Source organism: Erpetoichthys calabaricus, chromosome 18 (genome assembly GCF_900747795.2).
Source record: "Erpetoichthys calabaricus chromosome 18, fErpCal1.3, whole genome shotgun sequence".
In the NCBI taxonomy this organism is placed as follows: Eukaryota; Metazoa; Chordata; class Cladistia; order Polypteriformes; family Polypteridae; genus Erpetoichthys; species Erpetoichthys calabaricus.
The window spans coordinates 53,149,275-53,172,494 of NC_041411.2; the positions used below are offsets into that span (position 1 = coordinate 53,149,275).

At 37.5% G+C, this 23,220-nt stretch overlaps 1 protein-coding gene across 1 annotated transcript in view; it reads right to left on the bottom strand.

The window, feature by feature from the left end:
* The window catches only part of foxp1b (forkhead box P1b), a 463,598-nt gene that overhangs the window by 70,517 nt on the left and 369,861 nt on the right, over positions 1-23,220 (bottom strand). The window contains exons 11-13 of the mRNA XM_051921544.1: positions 13,207-13,328; positions 11,018-11,087; positions 10,116-10,285 (exon numbers count right to left, since the gene is read on the bottom strand). Coding sequence (XP_051777504.1) covers positions 10,116-10,285; positions 11,018-11,087; positions 13,207-13,328 — 362 coding nt within the window. The remainder of the gene's footprint in view (positions 1-10,115; positions 10,286-11,017; positions 11,088-13,206; positions 13,329-23,220) is intronic.

The following is a 23,220-nucleotide window of genomic DNA, read 5'->3' on the forward strand; positions in this document are numbered from 1 at the left end:
CTGCTTCACCACATGGAGACCAAGCACCCTGCATTTAAAGACAAGATTATGGAGTTTTTCAAAAGAAAAAAAATGAAGTTGAAGAACAGAAGTAATTATTGAATGCCACCACTTCATTAAATGTGTCTGCACTGAAAGCATCATACTTAGTGGCTAACCGCATTGCTAAAGCTAAGAAGCCCTTTACTATTGGTGAAGAATTGATCCTGCCTGCTGCTAAAGACATTTGCAGTGAACTTTTAAGAGAGGCTGCAGCTCAAAAGGTGGCAGGTGTTCCTCTTTCAGCTAGCACCATAACCAGATGAACTGATGAAATAGCAGAGGATACTGAGGCACAATTGTTAGAGAGGATTAATGAGTCACCATGGTACGCAATCCAGGTTGACAAGTCTACCGATTTTCACAACAAGGCAACAATGCTTGTTTTTGTGCAATATATTTTTCAGGAGGATGTGCATGAGGATATGTTATGTGCACTTTTGTTGCCAACCAACACCACAGCTGCAGAGCTATTCAAGTCTTTGAATGATTACATATCAGGAAAACTGAATTGATCATTTTGTGTCAGTATGTGCACAGATGGAGCGGATGCCATGACAGCTTTCTGACTGGACATAAGCAACACATTTCACATGTCAGTCTCCCATCACCCTCAGATAAGACCGTCTAGTTGCAGGAAAACAAGCTCAGGGCTCCCACTGATTCTGCCTAATGGTAAGCTGTATAATTATATATTACGATATTGCAATGTAATAATAGTAGAAATTAATGTATAAACCCCTGAAAACTGTCCAATTACCACCCCCCGTCCCCAGAAAAATTGGCTTCTATGAAACATTTCACGTTAGAACACAATTTTATATGGCATATAATTATATACATCACAATTACAAAGAAATAACTTTGACATGAAAATACCAACTTATCCTTTAAGAGAATCACAGAAACGTAACAGAAAGTATAGAAGAAAGAACTGTCGCTATAAAGGACCAATAAATGAAACTACTGAGCATTCTCATAACACGTGACTGGGAATTTCACTGTACAGAGATGACAACTGGATTTTTTGAAGAAGCATGAGTATTTTTAAATGTATTTTTCCAAGAAATGGGGATTGCAGTGGAGAGATTGCCTTGACATACTAAAACTGAAGGTAAGAAATAGTAGTATGCTTGACACAGGTTTACATTTCAAAGACAGAGAAACTGACCAAGAGAATTTATAAAGATGATAAGTGAATATTGAAGAGTTTACAGTGACAACAGATACACTAATATCTTACCTTGAGATAGAGAAAAAGGAGAAAAAAGGAATAGAAAATTTAACCTCAGTAATTAAACTAAACAGAGCTCTAACTCATCAAAAATATAACCTGGTGTTTAGATACCATAAGATAACAATGGCGGGAAAGGGATTAGATTATCACCAACACACAATGACAGATAAAGAAACGCTGGGATGTGCAAATGCCAGAAGGGACATGGCCCCCAGCTGCTTTTCAACGGTCACAATTATTTCCAAAATCATAGTAAGGTATTGTTATCCCCTTTTTTAAAGACCTTTAACTTTAACAAGGTAAAGAGGAGAATAGAGAGAGAGAGAGAAATCTAGGGGCTACAATACTAGTTTTTGTAGCAAGCCAGGGTAGGAAATTGATTGATGGGCATAAACAATTCCACATCAGACACAGACTTAAAGCCCAACAATATATCCAAGTCAGAGATTATGTTATATTCATATTGTAAATTGTCCTTGCAATGAACTGGAGTCATACCTAGGATTATGTAATGCCTTGCTCTAAGGGGTGATGGGAAAAAGAGAATACCAAACAGGAATACTCATTAGAAAAATCTAGATGACAACATGCCATTTAGCCCAACCAAGCTTGCCAATCCTATGCACTTAATTCTTCCAAAATAACAAAAATTCTAGTTTTCAAAGTCTATAAAGTCCTATTGTCTACCACATTACTTGGTAACCAATTGCATGTGTCTGTGATTCTTCGTGTAAAGAAAAACTTATGGGATGGCCTGCATCCAAATAGATTCGGCACCTGGCAGCCTTTTAGAAATACCATACATTTACAGCTGATCTGACGTTGTTCGTTTTCAAATAATATTGCATTAGTGTGATAATGTTTTCTGATTGGTACTATTCAGGTCATAAAATGAACAACTGTAAATGTATGGTATTTCTAAAAGTTAGCTTTTTTTTCAGTTTTATTTTCTCAGTCACGTTTACGCTCACCCCCGCCCCCCCCCCCCCCCCCCCCCCCCAACCTTCTGATCTTACGGATGCCGCACCGATCTGCCAGTCGATCTCTCGCTCTATTCTTCCCTCACTCATGAACAAGGCCCTGAGATAATTGAACTCCTCCACTTGGGGCAGGATCTCGCTCCCAATCCTGAGAAGGCACTCCTCCCTTTTCCGGCTGAGAACCATGGTCTCGGAATTGGAGGTGCTGATTTCCATCTCAGCCACTTCGGCTGCGAACTGATCCAGAGAGAGCTGAAGATGAAGCAAACAGGACAACATCATCTGCAAAAAGCAGTGACCCAATCCTGAGCCCACCAAACCTGACCCCCTCAACGCCCTGGCTGCGCCTAGAAATTCTGTCCATAAAAGTTACTTATATTCCTATCCAAATCATTTATATATACTGTATATATTAAAAATAGCAGCGGTCCCAGAACTGACCCCTGTGGAACACCACTCTTACTTTTTTGTAGCCTGGAGACTAAAACAGAACACAGTACTCTTGATGAGGCCTTACCAGTATTTTGTAAAACTTCAGCTTAACTTTCATTGACTTCTGCTCCACATATCGTGCTATTTATCCTAACATTCTGTTGGCCTTCTTAATGGCTTCTTAACACTGTCTGAAAGTTCATAGTGACAAGCTCACTATGAATCCTATATCCCTTTCATAAGATGTATTTTCAATTTTCAGGCCTCCCATTGTGTATTCAAACCTAACATTTGTACTTCCTAAAAAAAGCATCAGCATTGTGCATTCAAATGTTACATGTGTACTTCCTAAAAACAGTATTAGCCCTAGCACTTACCCTTGAGAGACACCACTCTTAACATCACCCAACGCTGATAGGGTTTTTTGCACCATAACCTTCTGCTTTCTGTTTTCCAGACAGTTCTGCAACCATCCAAACACTACACCCAGAACTCCCACTTCCTTTAGTTTGTTGCCCAACCTCTCATGTGGCACCCTATCAAATGCTTTCTGAAAGTTAAGATAGTGAATATATCTTTGTTGCTTCCTCGCAGAATTCCAGCATGTTAGTCAAACATTACCTTCCACTTCTGAACCCATGCTGACTGTTCAGTAAAACTTCTGCTGTTGCAAGGTGTTGCTCTGTGCTTCCATTAATAATTCCTACCATTACTCTTTATGTGATGCACATTAAGCTTACTGGCCTATAGTTACTGGGATCTGATAGATCACCTTTTTTATATAACAGTATAGTTTTGGCCTTTTCCAGTCCTTCAGAATTTCCCCAGTGCACAATGAGTTCCTAAAAGTATGTGTCAAGGGTTTATATATGTATTCACTAACCTCCTTAAGAACGCAAGGATATATATTATACAGTTCTGGTGATATGTTTGATTTCGGGTTATTTAATCTAAGCAGTACTTCTCCCTCTACAGTTTCCAAATCACTCAGTACCTCCTTAGTAGTCCCTTCTACAGCTGTGAGGTTGTATACTTCCTCACATGTGAAGACCTCAGACAAATGCGAGTTTAGAGCATCTACTATTTCACTGTCTATTTTTAATTCCCCTTTAATAACCCAGATGCACTTCACCTCCTCATTGACTGTTCTTTTACTACTAAAATACTGAAAGAATCCCTTTAGTCATCATTCATTTTATCTGCTACAATCCTCTCTAACAGCCTTTTAGCTTCCCTAATATCCTACTTAATGGCTGCCCTCATGCTCTTATATGCCCTCCGATTTACATTGTAGGTATTATTCTTACATGACATATACAGCTATTTTTTTCCACAAATATCACTAAACTTAACACCTTATTACAGTCCATCCTTCTTAGACTTTGCACCATATGATCAAAATTTGCCCTACCAAAGTTAAACGTAACAGTTTTACTCTTTGCATCCACACTCTTCCAAAACACTGAGAATTGCAAAATATGTTCTTTTAACTCTTGTTGTTCAATTACCTCTACACATGTAATTCTATCTTGAATATTACAATATACTTAATCTGTTCAGGATACCCCCTACCCCCCGTGTTGATGCTTTAACATACTATGTTAGAAACAGTCACTGATCTACTAACTCCTCCATTATTTGCACGATTAGCACAGTTAATAATCTAGTAGTTAAAGGCCTCATGATTATAATATCCCCCTGTAAACCTGTCTTTTTAATATTACTAAAAAGATGTGCATTGAAATTAGTGTCTGCATTGAGCTGTGTATAACACACTATTAAAAGAAAGCCTCTTTCCCTAATGGTTTTCAGATAAAGTCAGATATCCTCACTAAGATGGAGCTCATCATCCAGTTCAAGTGGACTTGTGTTTAACACTAGAATTACCAGAGTCTACGAAAAAACTCGTAGATCCGGCCCACCTTAAAACCGTTCTCACCTCTCTTTTGTCTTCTAAATGTGCCGATTAAGAGGAGCAGCGAGCAGCCGGCTATTCCATCCCCCACCGTCGCAGAACGTTCACTAAGTTTTCCCAGCTCATGGCTTGTTTGATTATCTGGGAGTGACTGAACTGCTGGAGTTTTAGAATGAAAATAATAGATCGCTATTTGGAATACATGCATTTCATGCGTGTTTCGTTTCTACAGTAATCTGTGTAAACACATTGCTAAAACAGAAACTTTTTCATATTTTAGTAATAAATGTTACAAAATGTAGGCATAAACTATAGAATCTGTGAAGCCTGAAGTCCAAACATCAAATAAACATTTTCACAAAAAGTTCAAGGATGCTACAACAGCTTCCGTGGCTTAACGCTACGGTTTGCTGACTTGGGGCACAACAGCCCTGTCGTGTTACAGAGACGTGAGTTCGATTCCCAGCTTTGAAGAACGTGTTTTTTTTTTTTTTTCCTCAAACGAACATTGAATTTATAAATTGGTATGCACTGTAAATCGTTATCTTTAAAATGTCAATCGCGGTTATTTCTGTTGATTAATTCATGCTTTTTCACTTAGAGTCAGAACAGGAGCTTTTTCTGCTTATTCAGCTTCTGATCTGACTCAAACAGCGCCAGTATAACTTACACCCGATCTGACGCTGTTCGTTTTCAAATAATATTGCATTACTTCGACGATGTTTTCTGATTGGTACTATTCGCGTCATAAAATGATTTCTTCAAAACGTCACATATATTTGTCTCTTTCTTTTTTTAAAATGTGCGTTGTAGCACGCAGCAACTGGCCACCTGCATGTTCTTGCGCACACTGAATAAGACTGCGCTATATGCAATCATCAGATTCAAATGTTAACAGTTATATAGCACGGAATGGAAATCAGCAGTTCTTAGCATTGCACCACGCAAGCTGTCATATCAACCGCCTACTGTAACTTGCTTTCTTTTTTCTTCGGTTATAGTCTTGAATAAAAGTGCACCTGTTTTGTTATACTTTTACATCAACATATGTTCCTGTGTTTGAGCTACATGGGCATGCTCAAAAAATACACGTATAATGCCACGAAAAGTGCATGCAGACACTTCAGTACACTGCAGAGCTTTAGCGCTTCTTTATGTGAAAACAGCAGTATCAGATGGGGAGTGTCTGATGATTGCATATAGCGCTGAAGTTACTGCTCTTTACTAGGCTTTCCTCTGCATGTCCGGGAGTACAAAAGAAACAGCATACAGCAACACGTGGGGACTGGCAATACTGGGGGAAAAAAACACATGGTCGTATGTATCGTGATACACTGCAGAACTATAGAGCGTCTTTATGTGAAAACAGCAGTGTCAGGTGGGGGGCGGTAAGGAAGTATCCTGAACGCGACTGAGACAATGAAAAGTGAATTTAAAAAAAAATAAAGCTAACCTTTACAAATATCATAAATTACACTGGCTGTTACAGACTGAAATCAAATGTATCTTTTTATTCTAAAATAGTGAAAATAAGAACACTTCTCAAAATGGAGTTGTGTAGGATCGAACTCACGACCTTTGGAATCCCAGTTGGCAACTGATACTGTTGCGCCACGGAAGCAGTGATAGGTAACGCGTGTTAAAGTCGCACACTAAGGCGGCTTTTTTGGCGGTGGCTTTTTTTTTTTGTACCTTTTGTGAAAGTGTTTCTTTGATATTTGGACTTCAGGCTTCATACATTATATAGTTTATGCCTACATTTTGTCATTTGCTACTAGAATATTGTAAACCGTTTCTGTTTTAACAATGTGTTTACACAGATTACTGTAGAAATGCAACACATATGAAATGCGTGTGTTGCAAATAACAATCTATTATTTCTACTCTAAAACTCCACTTCACTCCCAGATAATCAATCAAGGCATAAGCTGGGAAAAGCTTGTTTACATTCTAAGTCGTTGGGGGAATGGAATAGCCGGCTGCTGGCAGCTTGTCTTTATCAGTACATTTAGATGACAAAAGACGCTGGCGGAGAGGTGAGAAAGGTTTTAAGAAGCGATTTAAGGTGGGCCGGATCTACGAGTTTTTTCGTAGGCTCTGCTAATTCTAGTGTTAACATAAACAGCAACTCCACTTTCTTTTTTGTTCTCTCTATTCTTCCTAACAAATGTGTATCACTCTATGGTATACTCATTCCCATCTTTTTTTATTAAAACTACATGTTATATTTTTGATACTTCTAGCATTAGAGCAAGCTAATTTTAATGTGTTATTCATTTGATTTTTGCAATTGAACTTTGGATTAGAATTTATGCTACTATGCATTTTTATTTTTACACTAACATTTGCTCTTTCATGTTGCTCATATGTCTCCCCAACATATTAGTGCCCCTCCAGTTCAGACGCAACCCATCTCAGCAGAACACTCCAATGCCTCATAAACCTACACCTTTCTACCCTACACCAATATTTAAGCCATGCATTAAGCCTTCAATCTTCTCATTCTTACTTGGACTTACGCGTGGCACAGGCAGCACACCAGAGAAGACTACCTTGTCAGTTCTACTCCTCAGTTTGGCACCTAACCCTTTAAATTTGGATTACAGACTACCCTCATGTATGTTATTTCTTCCAACATGGATAATGACAACTAGATCCACCCCCGCTCTGACCTATTATCCCTTCCAGAGAGGTCTCTTACCAATGCACCCAGAAAGCAGCACACCATACGAGACTTTCAGTCTCTGGAGCTAATCTGTGCTTCAATTCCCCTAATGACTGAGTGTCCAACCATCACTACCTCTCTATTTCTGGGAACTGGTTTTAAGCTGGCCAATTGGGGCTACTCATGCCTGCCTATCTCCTCAGATTCTTCAGAGACACTGCCCAGCTCCAGGGCCTGAAAACAGTTGACACTTCCAATTCTGGGGTTGATGCCCCCGAACAGTGTGCACCATTTACCTTGTGCTTTTTGACTATCTATCTGTCTGGTCTTGAGGCTCCTCGTACGCCACCTTATAAGTGTACACCATATCTCTAAAGCATACCTGGGCCGGGTCTGACAATTCTCTGCTACAATGCAGGCCAGCAAACCCCTCTTTCAGTTCAGAGATTCTGAGCTCTTGGTGCTGGATTAGCTGGCATCTCCTGCAGATGTAAACCTTCATAGAAGACTGGCTCCTCCAAGCCATTCTCTAAAAAATCAAACATCCAACAGGATTTGCATTGCACTGCCTCATTATTAAAATTTGACTTTGGATTACTAAAACTGCTCAACAATTTTTTTAATTAAAATTAAGTGATTTATCTTAAATGATAAAACTAAAAAAAATAAGTAAACATATTAGATTAAAGAACTGCTAAAGTAATTTTACTCCTTCTGATCCCTTAAGCTTCTGTAACATTCTCCCACTCGACTGCCTGCTGTTTGTCTTTCTGTGAGGTTAACTTTAATTTTCTCTGTCTGTTCTCCTAACTTTTCACCCCTCTTATTCCTTACTTAAAAGCTCTCCACTTGCACTTTTATATTCCTTCGTATTAATGAGCCCTTATGCTGTCTCCCTGTTAATTGCTTTACTTTCTGGACTGTTAAGAATTGTTGAATCTAGTAATTTTTTACAAGCTTCTTCCTTCTTACTAAGAAAAATTCACTGAATATTCACTGCTAGTTAATTTCTTATTGTCTTGTCTGTTCTTATAGCCACTTGTGCCCAACTGGCACCTTGTCACCTGCCTAAGCACTGCACAGCTCTTCTCTTTAGCGCTTTGAAGTCAGCTCTCTACCTGTACTTAGAATGAATGCTTTCTTAGTTATGAATACATGTGCTCTGGCTTTCTAACTAGCATTAACGCTTTGATGTATGAGTGCTATATGGTGCCCTCTCTATTTTTAATTTATTTTTCACATTATTTTCATTGTATTGTAGATCACATCATTCAGTGTTGAAACATCAATGTTTTCTGTGGACAATTTCCCACTGTGGGGCCACTGGTGCACATTCATTTAGTTGTGACTCAATAGATGGCAGTGTTTTTTAAGAACAAGAGCTTGCTATTGCAATCGTCTAATCTCAGGGACAGGTGAGATGGAATTGTTTTCGAGTCAGGTCTCTAACTGGAATTTGCTGTTTGATGTTGCACTAAATGATACAGAAAAAAATAGCAATTTAATTATTGTATGTTTTACTTACTTTTAAAGATAAAAGTAATGTGGTTTCATAGAACTATTATGTCTGAAATTCCTTTCAACTTAAAATTACAGATGGTTAACATAGAAACGATTCAGAAAAAAGAAAAGTGTGGTGTGTTAAAACAATCAGAATGTGCAAAAGTAACAAACCTATTGACCCAATGCCTTCATAGTATGTAGTCTGAGTCCAGTGGTTCAACAGAATCCATAAATTTCCAGTAAAATGTAGATCTCCAATCATACTGCATCTCTATTGTTAGTCATTAGCACTGTTGTTAGTCGTTACCACTAAAACATAAGTAATATGATAGTTATAATTGTTGCTAACCCTCACCTATTCCGTTTCTCTTCTTATTACTCAAATGTGGCACTTGGTGGCACTGCCCTACTGACAAGTTGTTTTGCCTGCCTAAGGTAAAGTCATCTCTAATGGATGATCGCAGGAATCATCAGGTAGAGGGGTCTTTTCATCGGATAGGCTGGCTCAGTACTGACTCAGCTGTGGAATGGCCAATAAGGGGAAGGCAGCTTGATGGCCGAGGTCTCCAGGACTCTGAAAAAATCTGAATCATATTTTGTAATATCATCTACTATTGAATTCTGCTCTGTACTTGTAATATTTCTATTGGACTTTTGTATTGTATTGTATTGAGGATTACTGTGCTGTGTATTGTATTGTATTTACCCCCTTTTATTGACACCCACTGCATGCCCAACCTTCCTGGAAAGGGAACTGCCTTTCCCAAAGGTTTCTTCCATGTTTTTCCTACAAGGGTTTTTTTGGGAGTTTTTCCTTGTCTTCTTAGAGAGTCAAGGCGAGGGGCTGTGAAAAGGCAGGACCTGTTAAGGCCCATTGCGGCAGTCCTTGTGAGATTTTGGGATATACAAAAATAAATTGTATTGTATTGTATACCCCGTGTAATCTTTATGACCAATAGAGAAAAACCTCTTCACATATTATAAATTAACTATGCAAATTAAGTAAAGAATTTCTGGTTTCCAGTTATGCTAGTTCTTGACTTTGAGTTTTGGCTTTCTTGTTTACAAATATTCAGTCTTTCAGTCAGTCATTTTCCAACCCGCTATATCCTAACAGCTAATTTGAAGTTGTTTAATTATTTTCTTTGCTACTCTTTTCACTATCGGTGAATACTGGTTATTTTCTAGATTGCCATATCTACAAATGTACTTACAAATACATTTACATTTACAATTTTTTGATAAAGCAAGTTTGAAATATATATGTATATTTACAAAGTAAGTCCTTAATATTTCTAGTTTAAAATAAAATGCTAGGTTAAAAATAAAGAATCGAGTACTCACATAGCCTGCAATGGAGAGTTCTTTGGGCTCATGTCAACTCTGATACTGTTCCTGGACTCAACTTCTCCATTTACGTCTTCATGTATTACATTTGTCATTGAATTTAGATTGGTACTCTCCACTAATGTAGTTGTAGTGTATAGAGGTATGTTGTTTTCTGCCATTGATGCCTGTGGAACACAGTGCGAACATTTATACTATGTACAGTATAATGCTTCCCTGATAATGGTTGTACAGTATACCCTATCTTAAATTAAAATTGTCATTAACTATCGTAATGTTACCACACTGAAACACTTCAGATAATCATCTTTTGGAAAGCTGCAATTTTATTGATTTAGTACCTGGCTATATCTTTGCATGTAAAGGTAGATTTCATTTTACTTAAGTGTTGCTTAGTTTCTAGTTGTAATGAAATAGTAACATACAATATGAGAAGTTAAATTTATGTAATAAACGTCTCTTTGTTTACATATATTCTTTGATAAGCACAAATCAGTGTTCCATCAAGTTCAAATTCAGTTTTTCCCAAAGACTAGTGACAACAGTAAAATACCAATAATAAACAATGAAAACAAACAAGGATGGTGAATTAAACATCATACATTAAATACAGCATCAGAAAATCAATCAGCAGATCCATAGCTGCAATTGAGCTTAATGTACAGTATTTTGTTTTTATTTTAATTTCTTTTAATTTACATTTGGCAAAATTACATTTATGGTATCAATAGTTCATCTATTACAAAGTTTTCTGAATAAGAGCTAAGGCATAATACTCCTTATTAAATAATAAAATCATAAATGTCATTATGTTAAGTGTTTTAATAAAACAATTAATTATTCTGCTAAAGTATTTTGTATGTTTTTGAAATAACATTAATATAGTTTAATTAGTTTACCTGAAATGCAGCATTGAGTGCTGTGCCAAAGGCAAGGCTGTTTTGAAAATTTTTTACAAGAGCTGGATTACTAGGTAAGAGAAATAGAATATGATTACCAAATAAAACATTAAATATATAAAGCATCTGCACAAAAAATTAAGTCTGTTAAAACAGTTATCATCCCATGTATATTAAGTGTTCTGATCAATGCTTTGTGGCTCTAGTATTTATCGTTCTATTTTTGTATTTAACAATAGAATTACCAAAGCCTACGAAAAAACTTAAATCCCTTCACACCTTTCTGTCAGTGTCTTTTTTATGTTGTAATTGTGTCGATAAGCACAAGCAGCCTACTATCCCATCTCCCTGCCCACCAACGCAGTTCAATTACCTAGAATTGCCTAGAGTTGTAGAGGGTAAATAATATATCATTAGCGTCAGACTTCTTTTTTGGGCACATACACCGTCTGTCTGCATTCTCGTACCATTGCTTGAATACTGAAGTGTCAGCATGCACTTTCTGTGGTATTATACATGTATTTTTTGAGCATGCCTGTGTTGATCAAACACAGGAAGCTCTGCAGTCTACTTGTGACTTTAAGCTGTAGGAAGGTAAGTAAATAAATCAAGGGAAATAGGTAAATAACACTCAATCTGGCTTTCATATATGAAGTACAGCGACGGCAAAAGTGCGATGTGCATTCTTTCTCCGATGTAGAACTCTCATTATCAACTGAGTTCACCCCTGTGATAACACATCTTTATGTGAAAACAGCAGTGTCAGATCGGGGGGAGCGTGAACGTGACTGAGAGAATAAACTGAATAAAAAAAAGCTAACCTTTACAAGTACCATAAATTTACACTGGCGGTTACAGACTCAAATCAAATGTATGTTTTTATTCTATAACAGCAAGAATAAGAGCAGCTTACTTCACAAAACAGAGTTGTCTGAGGTCGAATCTGTGACCTTCTGAATACCAGTCAGCAGTTCTTACCGTTGCACCGCCAAAGCGGCCAAATCTTTTTTGCAGTTATATTCTTGAATAAAAGCACATTTGTTTTGTTATACTTGTATCTTTTGTGAAAGTGTTTATTTGATATTTGGACTTCAGGATTCACACATTATACACTTCATGTCTACATTTTGTCAATTATTACTAAAACATGAGAAACATTTCTGTTTTAACAATGTGTTTACATTGATTGTTGTAGATACGGAAAACACATGAAATGCATGTATTCCAAATAACGATATTACGTTATTTGCCGTGAAGGAACTTTGTGCCCTTTCTGTGTTGGTGGGGGGATGGGATAGCAAGCTGCTGGCTGCATGTGCTTATCGAAGCATTTACAACACAAAAGACGCTGACGGAGAGGTGTAAAGGGATTTAAGGGGGGCCAGAATTACGAGTTTTTTTCGTAGGCTTTGGTAATTCTAGTGTTAAAGCATCAAAATTGAATCAAGTGTTATTTCATATGTAGCAATTTTGTAAATGTTTCTTTCTCTTTAATAATTTTTAAAACAAAATATTCAGTACTTTCAATTCTATTTTTATACACATAAGAGATAGTACAGTATCTTATTTAAACAAAAATAAAAGAACTTGGCAGTTACAAAGTTAAGCTTAATGTGCGGGAAAGTCAGAATTAAAATAGTAAAGCGAAGTCAAGCAAATGCTCTTACTCTAAAAAATGCTAAGCAAGGTTTTCATCAGTGCACCATTTCAATGGGTGGCCTTGCTAATTGTAGCAGCCACTTTAAATTCTTCATAGTCAACAGTACAAAAGGACCACCACACCCATTCTCTACTATGAAAAAGTGCTTATGCAATGAAATGCCTGTGCAAATTGCAGCCTGGGATAAATGTAGAGCCAAAAGAGATATAGTGAGGAGAGTGTAGAGCAGGTGACACACATCAAACACAGTAATCAAAATGATATAATAAGGGGGAAAAGAAATGCACAAGAAATGTACGTTAATATGCATTCACTAGAATTTTACAAAGAATGTGATACAGAACACACTAAAACTAGTAGGAGCAAGTGGACACAAGATACTATGTTGTACACATACCTGTAAGTGAGGTGGAACACTGTACTACCTTTTTCCCTAAAATAATCCATTCTCTGAAGAGTGTCAAATGCCACAGTTTGATTTAAAAGTATGGAGCAGACTACATATTAAAATTTAATTTTGTGAACATACCCACTTATCTTTTGAGGCCTTCGTTTTTGGAACTCCAGTTCATCCACTGTCCAAACAGCACCTTTAACATTTTCTACTCGTACAAAACACTTGTGAAGACTAAGATTATGGCGGACTGCATTCTGCAACAAGCAACAATAATAAATAAAAAAATAAAAACTTTTGTCAGTATCATTCAATATATACAATTTTTTAAGTTAAAGCATAACTTTGTAACATACTATACTTGAATAAAATACATCTTCAGTTCAGCTTTCTTTTCTTTACTATTGACAGTACAGTAAATCTGGTAGAACTGATGTGTGAAAATAACTGTTTTATTGAAAATACTGGATGCTAAATAAAATGGACCAAATTAAAAATAAGGATACCATTTTCCCATTATTCATATATTATGGGTTAGAACTTACTTTTTAATGTTTAAAATGCTGACCTGAAGATAAATACATAATATAAATTTTATAGTATATTCACAAATCTACTGTTATTTAGAAGTCATTCCCGAAAGATGTTAGTGTATATTGCTTTTGTAGTGTTTTGTCTTTATTAAAAAAAAAACACTGATCCACTATATCTGGTTGAGAGATTAAATTTGTTCTCTGGTTGCCAATTTTATTAAGATTTTTTATTATATCGTAAGCTGTTCTTTTCCCCCACACTTCTAATTTTCTAATCTATCTATCTATCTATCTATCTATCTATCTATCTATCTATCTATCTATCTATCTATCTATCTATCTATCTGTCTGTCTGTCTGTCTGTCTGTCTGTCTGTCTGTCTGTCTGTCTGTCTGTCAGTTCAGTATAGTTACTAAGGTGATGCCAAACTGTGTGGCTGATTTGCATTCAGAATGTTTTAAAAAAATTTTGATTGGCCTAAAGCTAAAAATTTAAAAAGTGAGTTTTACCTTGGGTTGTACTTACACTTGCATTTGCACTTCTATCTCACCATCCCTCTTCTCCCTCCTTATCTTATTTTTCCCATTCAAATGTGTTTCTCACCCTGTCCCTTAATATCTGCTAAGTTCTAGCTATAGCATTAGGATACAGTAATGCATGAAGGGATGTTGTGGAGAGCTTAGCATTACCAACTATTGTCGACATTAAAGTAGATATTGTCTTTTCAGTGCGTTTGAACTTTTAGTTTCACTGAGTTCAGGGCAACAATATTATATAGCAGGTGTTGTGCATATAACGTACTAGTAATATTCAGTGTATCAGAATTTTTTGAGTAAATAATGTCAGTATTAGTTATTTTTGCAGATAGAAAAGATTGCCTTTTTATATGTAATTTGTCTTTTGTCTGCAGACAAAACTTAGCAACTTAACTGAACAACTTAATGCAATTCAAGTCTTCCTGGACAGTATCAGGGAGTTCAAGAGAAGCAACATATCTGCAACTTCCAGTTCCAGGGTTGGCCACCAGGAGTTATTTCCAGGGAGTGGGCTCTTCTTGTCTTCTGTCAGACTGGTAGCCATACACCAAGAGGCCAAGCGAGATTACACACAACTTTTTCACTTACTTTTTGATGAGTTTTTTCACTGTCTAAGAATGTGAAAATTCTGTGACTTTTGGAAGGCATGGCAAGATCCCTAAGGAAAAAAGACTTATTGAACAAAAAAAGTAAATGGAATTTTCATTAAGTTTCCTTTGTCGTTGTTGTTTTTTTTTCCACTCTGTATACATGTATAAGATTTTATATATTTCTAAAATGTGTTGTGTTGAAAATAAAGTAACCAGTAATTATTTACAGAGATATTCTTCTTATTCCTTCAGAACTACAGCAATTGTGAGGCAGAGTGGTGCCCTACATGGATGGACCTTGGTGGAAATGTCCAAATTGAAGAAAGCCCTTTTTAACAAGTGCTACACAAGACCCAGTAAGAGCAGCAGGAATTAACCCTGAAGAGGCTTACACGCTGTCTTGTTTATTCTCTTTCCCTCTGTAATATTTAATTATTTATTTAATTTTTTATTTATATTTATTATATATTTATATTTTATTTATTTATTTAATATTTATTTTAATATTACTTCCCCCACCATAACTGCAAAACTAGGCAATATAAAACATTTTAATGTAAAGCAGTAACATAGTAAAATTCATACATTTCTGTAGGTTGTTCTTTGTTAAAGAAATTTTGTAAATATCTAAAATTCATATTTAATAATAATTATATATGTATAATAATTTTATTCTTGCTAATTATTTATAATATTGAGTAAAAATTTATATATTTCTAAGTATGTACAATTTTTGTGGGAAACACTAAGGCTTGCTTGTTTAATCAAGTTGCTTTTAAGTAGTTTTAATGTTCTTGACATAAGTTCAATTTTTTTTTTAATTAAATAAAATGTTTACACTGATGAACTGCTCATTTTGTTTAATAGTTTGTCCGTTTTAAAACTGTAGCAAATAAAAGTATCTGTTTAAAAAAATTGAAAAATGAATGTAGAAATGTTTTTATTCAAAGCCATGAGTAAAAACACATCAAAAGAAACATGTTTGACCGTAAGTTGCCACGAGTGTAATGTAATTTGAATTTACAATAAATTTATTTGAATTTACTTTTGTTGTTGGGTTTTTCAAGTTTATTTGCATTGCTACTGAGATATTGGATGGATACTTATTTAATCCTGTAAGGCTCCAGGGTTGCTTTTATTTAGTACAGGGAGAAACAAATATGTCATTTTTAAGGCTCGGATGATACACTACTGAAATTTCTGTACTTTTTCCTATTTCTCAGTCTTGTATCTTAATTATGTCTCAATCTTTGCTCCTTTTTTCTCTTTGTTTTCTTGATAGTTGCTCCTGAGGCATTTTAGGAGAAATATATGAGTAAAAAGATGAAACGCAAGTTGGGTGTGCAATGGGTGAGAAAGAAAATTTTTGGAGTGAGTTGGATAAAGTGATGAACGGTGTACCCAAGGGACAGAAAGTGGTGATTTCAATGGGCATGTTTGTGAAGGGAACAGTGGAGACGAGGAGGTGATGGGTAGGTATGGTGTCAAGGAGAGGAATGAAGAAGGTCAGAGGATAGTGGATTTTGCCATAAGGATGGACATGGTTGTGGTGAATACATATTTTAAGAAGAGGGAGGAACATAGGGTTACATACAAGAGTAGAGGAAGATGCACACAGATAGATTACATCCTATGCAGAAGAGTTGATCTGAAGGAGATTGAAGACTGCAAAGTTGTGGCAGGGGAAAATGTAGTTAAGCAGCATAGGATGGTGGTCTGTAGGATGATGATGGAGGTCAAGAAGAGGAAGAGAGTGAGGGCAGAGCCAAGGATCAAATGGTGGAAGTTAGCTCTACTGGTGAGGGGACGCTGGCGCACGCATGTTGTTGCCGCTCCTCCCTGTAAACAACACTTCTCACAAAATTCGCCTAATTCTACACTTTCTTACGTTTGTTTTATTTCTTTTATTGTACGTATAGTTCGTGGATACAGCTGACTCGAATTGTATGGATTTGGCTTATATTTACAGATTTTATGGACTCTACTTTGACTGGGAATAGCTGAGTCTGTGGATCACGGGACGAGAACCTTCAAGCATTTCTTTGTGCCTGGCAATCTAGGACCTCGGGATGATCTGTCTCCGTGATTATATTTAATTCGCTTTGCTGATCTGCTCCCGTTTCATCTTATAGTACTATACGACTGGGAACTGATCTGATGTTCTTATTAACCTGGCTTTTGGCTCCTGGGCGATCACGCCTGAAATTACCAAGCGTTACATTTTGTGACTGTGTATTGGAACCTCCAACTCCTGCTACCTCCTCTTGCTATGCTTTCTGCTGATTGCTATGGCTGCTCACCTACGCTACCACACCCGCCTGTCCTACCGGTTCCACTCTGCTGTGCTGCTTCTCCACTGCTATTCAGATAAGTATTACTCAGCATCATGCTAAAATACTCTCATGACAAACTCCTTCTTATTAAACAGTTTGTCCAGAGCAAATGGTCTGACTGCAACATCCTAAAGGACGCCGGTATTTTGCAGCGCCCGAAATATATACATCGCGGGTCAGGTCGCCGCCACCGCCGGGCTGCGAATGAAAAGACCACCGGCAGCATTTGCTCAGGAATACGCCGTCCTTCTCATGACCCTGGAAATAGAATTGTCAGTGTGCCAAATTTGCATTATGTGGGAATAAACCCTGATTGCGGCTCTGCAGAAAGAAGCCTCATTATGTAATATTGCACTGTTTAACTCGAGGTCTCTTAATGGCAAAGCATTGGTGTTGTCAGAACTCATCACTGACACCAAACTTGATATTCTGTGTCTAACGGAGACTTGGCAAAAACCAAACGAATTTGCGTCTCTCACAGAGGCGACTCCAATTGGTTTCACTTTCCACTCAGAGCCTCGCAGCTCAAGACATGGCGGCGGGCTGGCAGTAATTATCAGAGAAGACTTAAACGTTAAAAGAATCCCAATTGACTGCCCATTGTCTTTTGAGTGCCTGGCTCTTAAACTAACAACGGAATCAGGTCCTGTCTCACTCATTGTTCTTTATCGTCCCCCAAAATACAATGCATCCTTCTTATCCGATCTGATTGAACTTTTGACCCACCTAAGCTCTTACTCTCAGAGAATTATCCTTCTTGGTGATTTCAACATCCATATTGACACCCCCACATCTAAACTGAGAAATGAATTCCTGTCCTTACTGGACTGTTTTGACTTGACACAACATGTTGATTTTCCAACCCATTGTGGCGGTCATATATTGGACCTGATCTGCACTTCTGGACTATCTGTTGCCAACATTTACAGCACTGATTTGGGACTCTCTGACCATAAAGCAGTATTTTTCACTGTCTCATTACCTCTCCCACCTCTTACCTGTAAACGACAAATTTCTTACAGAAACCTTAAAAATATCTGTCCCTCTATCCTTTCTGGATCCATTTCTGATCTTTTACTGTCTGCACCTATTCCATCAACACTAGATAGTTTTGTTCACCACTATAACACAGCCCTTCACTCAGCATTAGATAAAACAGCTCCTTTAAAACATAAGGAGGTTTCCTTTAAACGTTTAGCTCCTTGGTATAACTCAGAATTGCGATCTATGAAAGCAGCTGGCCGACGCCTTGAGAGAATGTCACGTAAGACTGGCCTCACCGTGCACATCCAGGCTTTCTCTGACCACCAAAGAGCTTACAGAGAAGCACTAACTTCTGCCAAGAACACCCATTATGGCAGAATAATAGAAAGTAGCCATGATAACCCAAGGGTTTTGTTCTCTGTAGTTAATAAACTACTTGAACCCGCATCTGGTCCAACTACCTCTTCTACTGAAGTCTGTGAGGAATTCCTCCACTTTTTCCGTAACAAAATTAAAGATCTAAATAATTCAACCAACATAAATACATCATCTGTTTATATCTCTCCCTGTTTTCCCACTCCATCCAGCTCCTTCTCTAAGTTCTCACCAGTCACATCTGCATTTGTTAATGACCTGCTTTATAAGATGAGGCCGACTACTTGTGTACTGGACCCCATCCCCACCACACTACTTAAATCCTGCCTTCATGCCATAATCCCGACTGTTACAACAATAATAAACTCATCCCTTGACACTGGCTCTGTGCCGCTCACTTTTAAAATTGCTTCTGTAACCCCAACGTTAAAAAAGTCTGGCCTTGATGCTGACAATCTTAACAATTTCCGGCCTATTTCCCACTTACCTTTCCTGTCAAAAGTTCTTGAGCGTGTTGTAGCTTCCCAACTCACCAATTACCTAACCTCTAATAATTTGATGGAACCCTTTCAGTCTGGTTTCAGGGCGCGGCACAGCTGTGAAACTGCTCTGCTACGGGTAACCAATGATTTGCTTATGGCAGCAGACTCTGGACAAACCAGCATATTAATTCTGTTAGACCTCAGTGCAGCATTTGACACTGTCAGACATGACATCCTACTGTTCAGAATGGAGAACATGCTGGGTATCTCTGGCACTGCCCTCCAGTGGTTCAAGTCCTATCTGACTGATAGGCAAGAGTTTGTTAGTCTTGGCAACAGTAGATCCAGCTCAGCGCCAGTCACACAAGGAGTCCCTCAGGGCTCTGTCCTCGGTCCTCTGCTTTTCTGTATTTATATGCTTCCCCTTGGCCATATTATCCGTAGTTATGGATTGGGTTATCATTTTTATGCAGATGATACTCAGCTCTACTTCAATGTTAAAAGTGGAACTTCATCAGAGCTTTCTCAGCTCACAACCTGCCTTAGTGAAATTAAAACCTGGATGGAGCAGAACTCTTTAAAATTAAATTGCAATAAAACTGAACTCCTGCAAATTGGGACTAAAATGCAACTTAATAAAATGAGCTCCTTCCCAGTCCATCTTGGCAGTGATCTCATCAGACCTGCCTCTACTGTAAAAAATCTTGGTGTCATTTTTGACTCCTCCCTCACTTATTCCGCCCACATAAATCACATTAAGAAACTTTCTTACTTTCACCTCCGTAACATATCCCGTGTTCGCTCCTTCCTCTCCTTTTCTAATGCTGAGAAACTTGTCCATGCTTTTATCACATCCCGCATCGATTATTGTAATTCCCTACTGGCAGGTGCCCCTTCTAATCTTATATCACAGCTCCAGCTTATTCAAAACTCAGCTGCAAGAGTCCTTACTCGAGCCAGCAGCAGCGAGCACATCACACCCATCCTGCTCCGCCTTCACTGGCTCCCTGTGTCCTACAGAATCGAATATAAAATCCTACTAATAACCTACAAAGCTTTAAATAACCTCGCGCCAAACTACATCAGTGACCTTCTCCATCACTATGTGCCTGCCCGCCCACTAAGGTCCTCTGATTCTGGTAATCTTGTTGTGCCCGTCACTAATCTACACTCCATGGGTGACAGGGCCTTCAGCTGTATAGCGCCCAGACTCTGGAATGACCTACCAAAATTTAATCAGGTCAGCTGACTCCATGAATTCTTTTAAAAAACAACTCAAAACTCATCTGTTCAGGAAGGCTTGTAGCTCTACTTGACTTTATTACCTTTCTCTCAGTTTACTTCTCTGTCAAGATGCTCATGTAACCTGTATGTGTGTGCGAGACCATCAATTATGTTGTCTGTTTTTTTTTTTTTCAGAATTTACTGTCTTAATCTTCTTTGTTTATTTATCTGGTTTGTACAATGCTATATACTGTATATTCTGCCGTTCTTTATTTATTCTGTAAGTGCCTTGAGCATGGGAAAGGCGCTATATAAATAAAATGTATTATTATTATTAAAAAGGAACACTGCAATGTTGAGTTTAGGGAGGAGGTGAGACAGACACTGGGTGGCAGTGAAGAGTTACCAGACAGCTGGGAAACTACAGCAGATGTAGTAAGGGTGACAGCAAGAAGGGTGCTTGGCGTGACATCTGGAAAGAGTTGGAAAGAATCTGTTCTGTTGGGAACCTTGAGCAAGGCCCTTAACCTGCAATTGCTGAGCACTTTGAGTAGTGAGAAAAGCGTTATGTAAATGCAAAGAATTTTACTTGAAATGTTAATAACATAGATAAGCACACTGTAACAAATTGCATTAATGTTTACAGCAAAATGTTACAATAGTGTACTGTATTACAAAATTACAATAAATAAATCTTTTATTATATCAACATCTTTGAGTTTTAGAAACTTCAAGAAAATGACTGCAAATTTCTGTAAATCTGGATTTCCCAAAGAACTGTGGGGGAGATTTTCAAACATTTCATTCTTGTTATCATCTTGCTGTGCTAGACTGTAGCTTTACAAGCAACAGTACGAGCTAAACTATATACTGTAGTAGTATGTTTATTAATGAGGCTGTGTTTGTGTAGGGTAATATTAATAATTGTATGTGTGGAGACAAGACCTCGTTTGTAGTTTTGTTTAGTGCATGTTAGTAGGTTCCCTGGCTTTCAGACAGAATACATGCCATGAGGCACTCTACTGATGCATGGCCTCGTTGTTCTTAGGGCAGCCCCAAACAGAGACCAACTATATAATATAGTAATTGAATATATACATAACGCTTTTCTAAGAGCTTAGCGGAGCCCTGCTTTTTCATGTAAAATGTTGTTTTTCATGATTTTTAAGACAAAAGCACTATACAGACGTGGTCACAATAAAAAAAACAAATCTTCTATCTAATGTAAATGTGTTCGCCCTTCCCAAATGAGTAATCTGTCTTTTAATTAAGTAAATGTCCAGTCTCCAGTCCAGTCTTGAGATGTAAATCTCAATTTAAAATAAACGAATAGAATGTATCAGGTTACATTGTTTTAGTGAAATTAGCAAAATATACATTTTAAATTGTTTTTAAACTACTTTCTGCATCAGTTTCACCCCTGCATTTCCCAGGGTCTGCGATACAGGCCACTGTCTGGGTGATCTGCCTACACTATGGAGACTCTGAGCTAGCGCTGATGTGCACTTGAGACTCCCTCACACTTCTTTCACTTTCTGTCACAAACTCACTTGGTGATGCCTGCTAAATCTGTGCTTCTGGCACCATTAGCAGCATATTTATATGTAATTTATATGACTATGTATGTAATTCACTTTTGGCATTCAGTCAGCATATTAAATTGCATCAAAATTCTCCATATGCCAGTTTTAAATATGGTGTACCAGATTGTCCACATATTTTCCATACATTTATATCATTTAAATTATATTTGTACAGAGATCACAAATCATTTTAAAGGTCTGCCTCAGAAGCACAATTTAAAAATGTAGGTGCTACTTTAGTTTGCCAAGTTTTAAATGATGTACTAGTTCTGAAAGCAGCTTTGTATGCTATTGTGGAAGGCAATCTTGGATCACATTGTATTGGAAGCTTTGTGGAGACTTTTAGCAGAAGTGATCATTTTTGACAATATTGTGAAATAGACAGGGTAACTTTACAGACCATGCCACATGTGTATAGCTCTATATGAACCATAAAGTCCTACTGAAATCTTGTTCTGGAAATATTTACCAGTGCCATTGATTCTGTTTCTGGTGCTAAGTTTGACTCACCTTATAATCAACTAAAACATTTTCATTTTTGTCGGCCTGGAATATCCCTGTATCTTAGGCATAACATTTTTGAAAGTATTGTTTCTTTTGATATTCCATTGATTATCAAAACCTTCATCCAATTTATCTTTATCCAAACTTTATCCAATTGAAACACTTCACATACTCTGAACTAAATCGCTGTCTATCCCATTTTGAGTATCTTGGAAATAATGCAAATGATAAACCGGCAGGTGTTCCCCCAGGAAATGAAATGTTAGCTGGTCATGCCATCCAAAACTGGTGCTTATTAGACTGCTACCTGTTATAGTGGGAGACAGAATTAAAAATCCAGAGGACAGTAATCTGTGGCGGTTGATTCTGTTGCTCAGGAACATTGTTGAACTCATTGTGCACCAGCAATAGCCACATACCAGGCTGCATACATGAAAGTACTTATAGATGAGTATATACATTTTGGTATTTTAAATTTTCCTAATGATTCTCTCAGGCCAAAAACATCATTATCTAACTCATTATCCAGAATTTATCTTCCAGTTTTGACCACTCATTTTCCTCTGGACCATGAGATTTGAAAGGAAGCACACATATTTTAAGCAATCTGCTAGAAAGCTACATAACCCCAAGAATCTTTGTGGAACACTGGCCTTAACACTAGAATCCCTGAAGCCTATGAAAAAACTCGGAATCCTGGCCCACCTTAAATTCCTTTGCACCTCTTCTTCATCGTCTTTTGTTTTGTAAGTGTGTCAATCAGCACAAGCAGCAAACAGCCTGCTGTCCCATCCCCACCCCCAGCCCTTGAAGGAGTTAAATTTAGCCTTCTGTACAAGTGGATAAAGGGACTGAATTTTATGCTAATGACTACAATGATAAGATCAAGGAATCGCTAACTGGTTTTGATTTTCATTCTGCAGTTACTATTGCTGTGAATGAAATTAAATTGGAAGGTACGAAGTATAAAAAGGGCGTAATTCAATAAAGTGGATGGAGTGGATT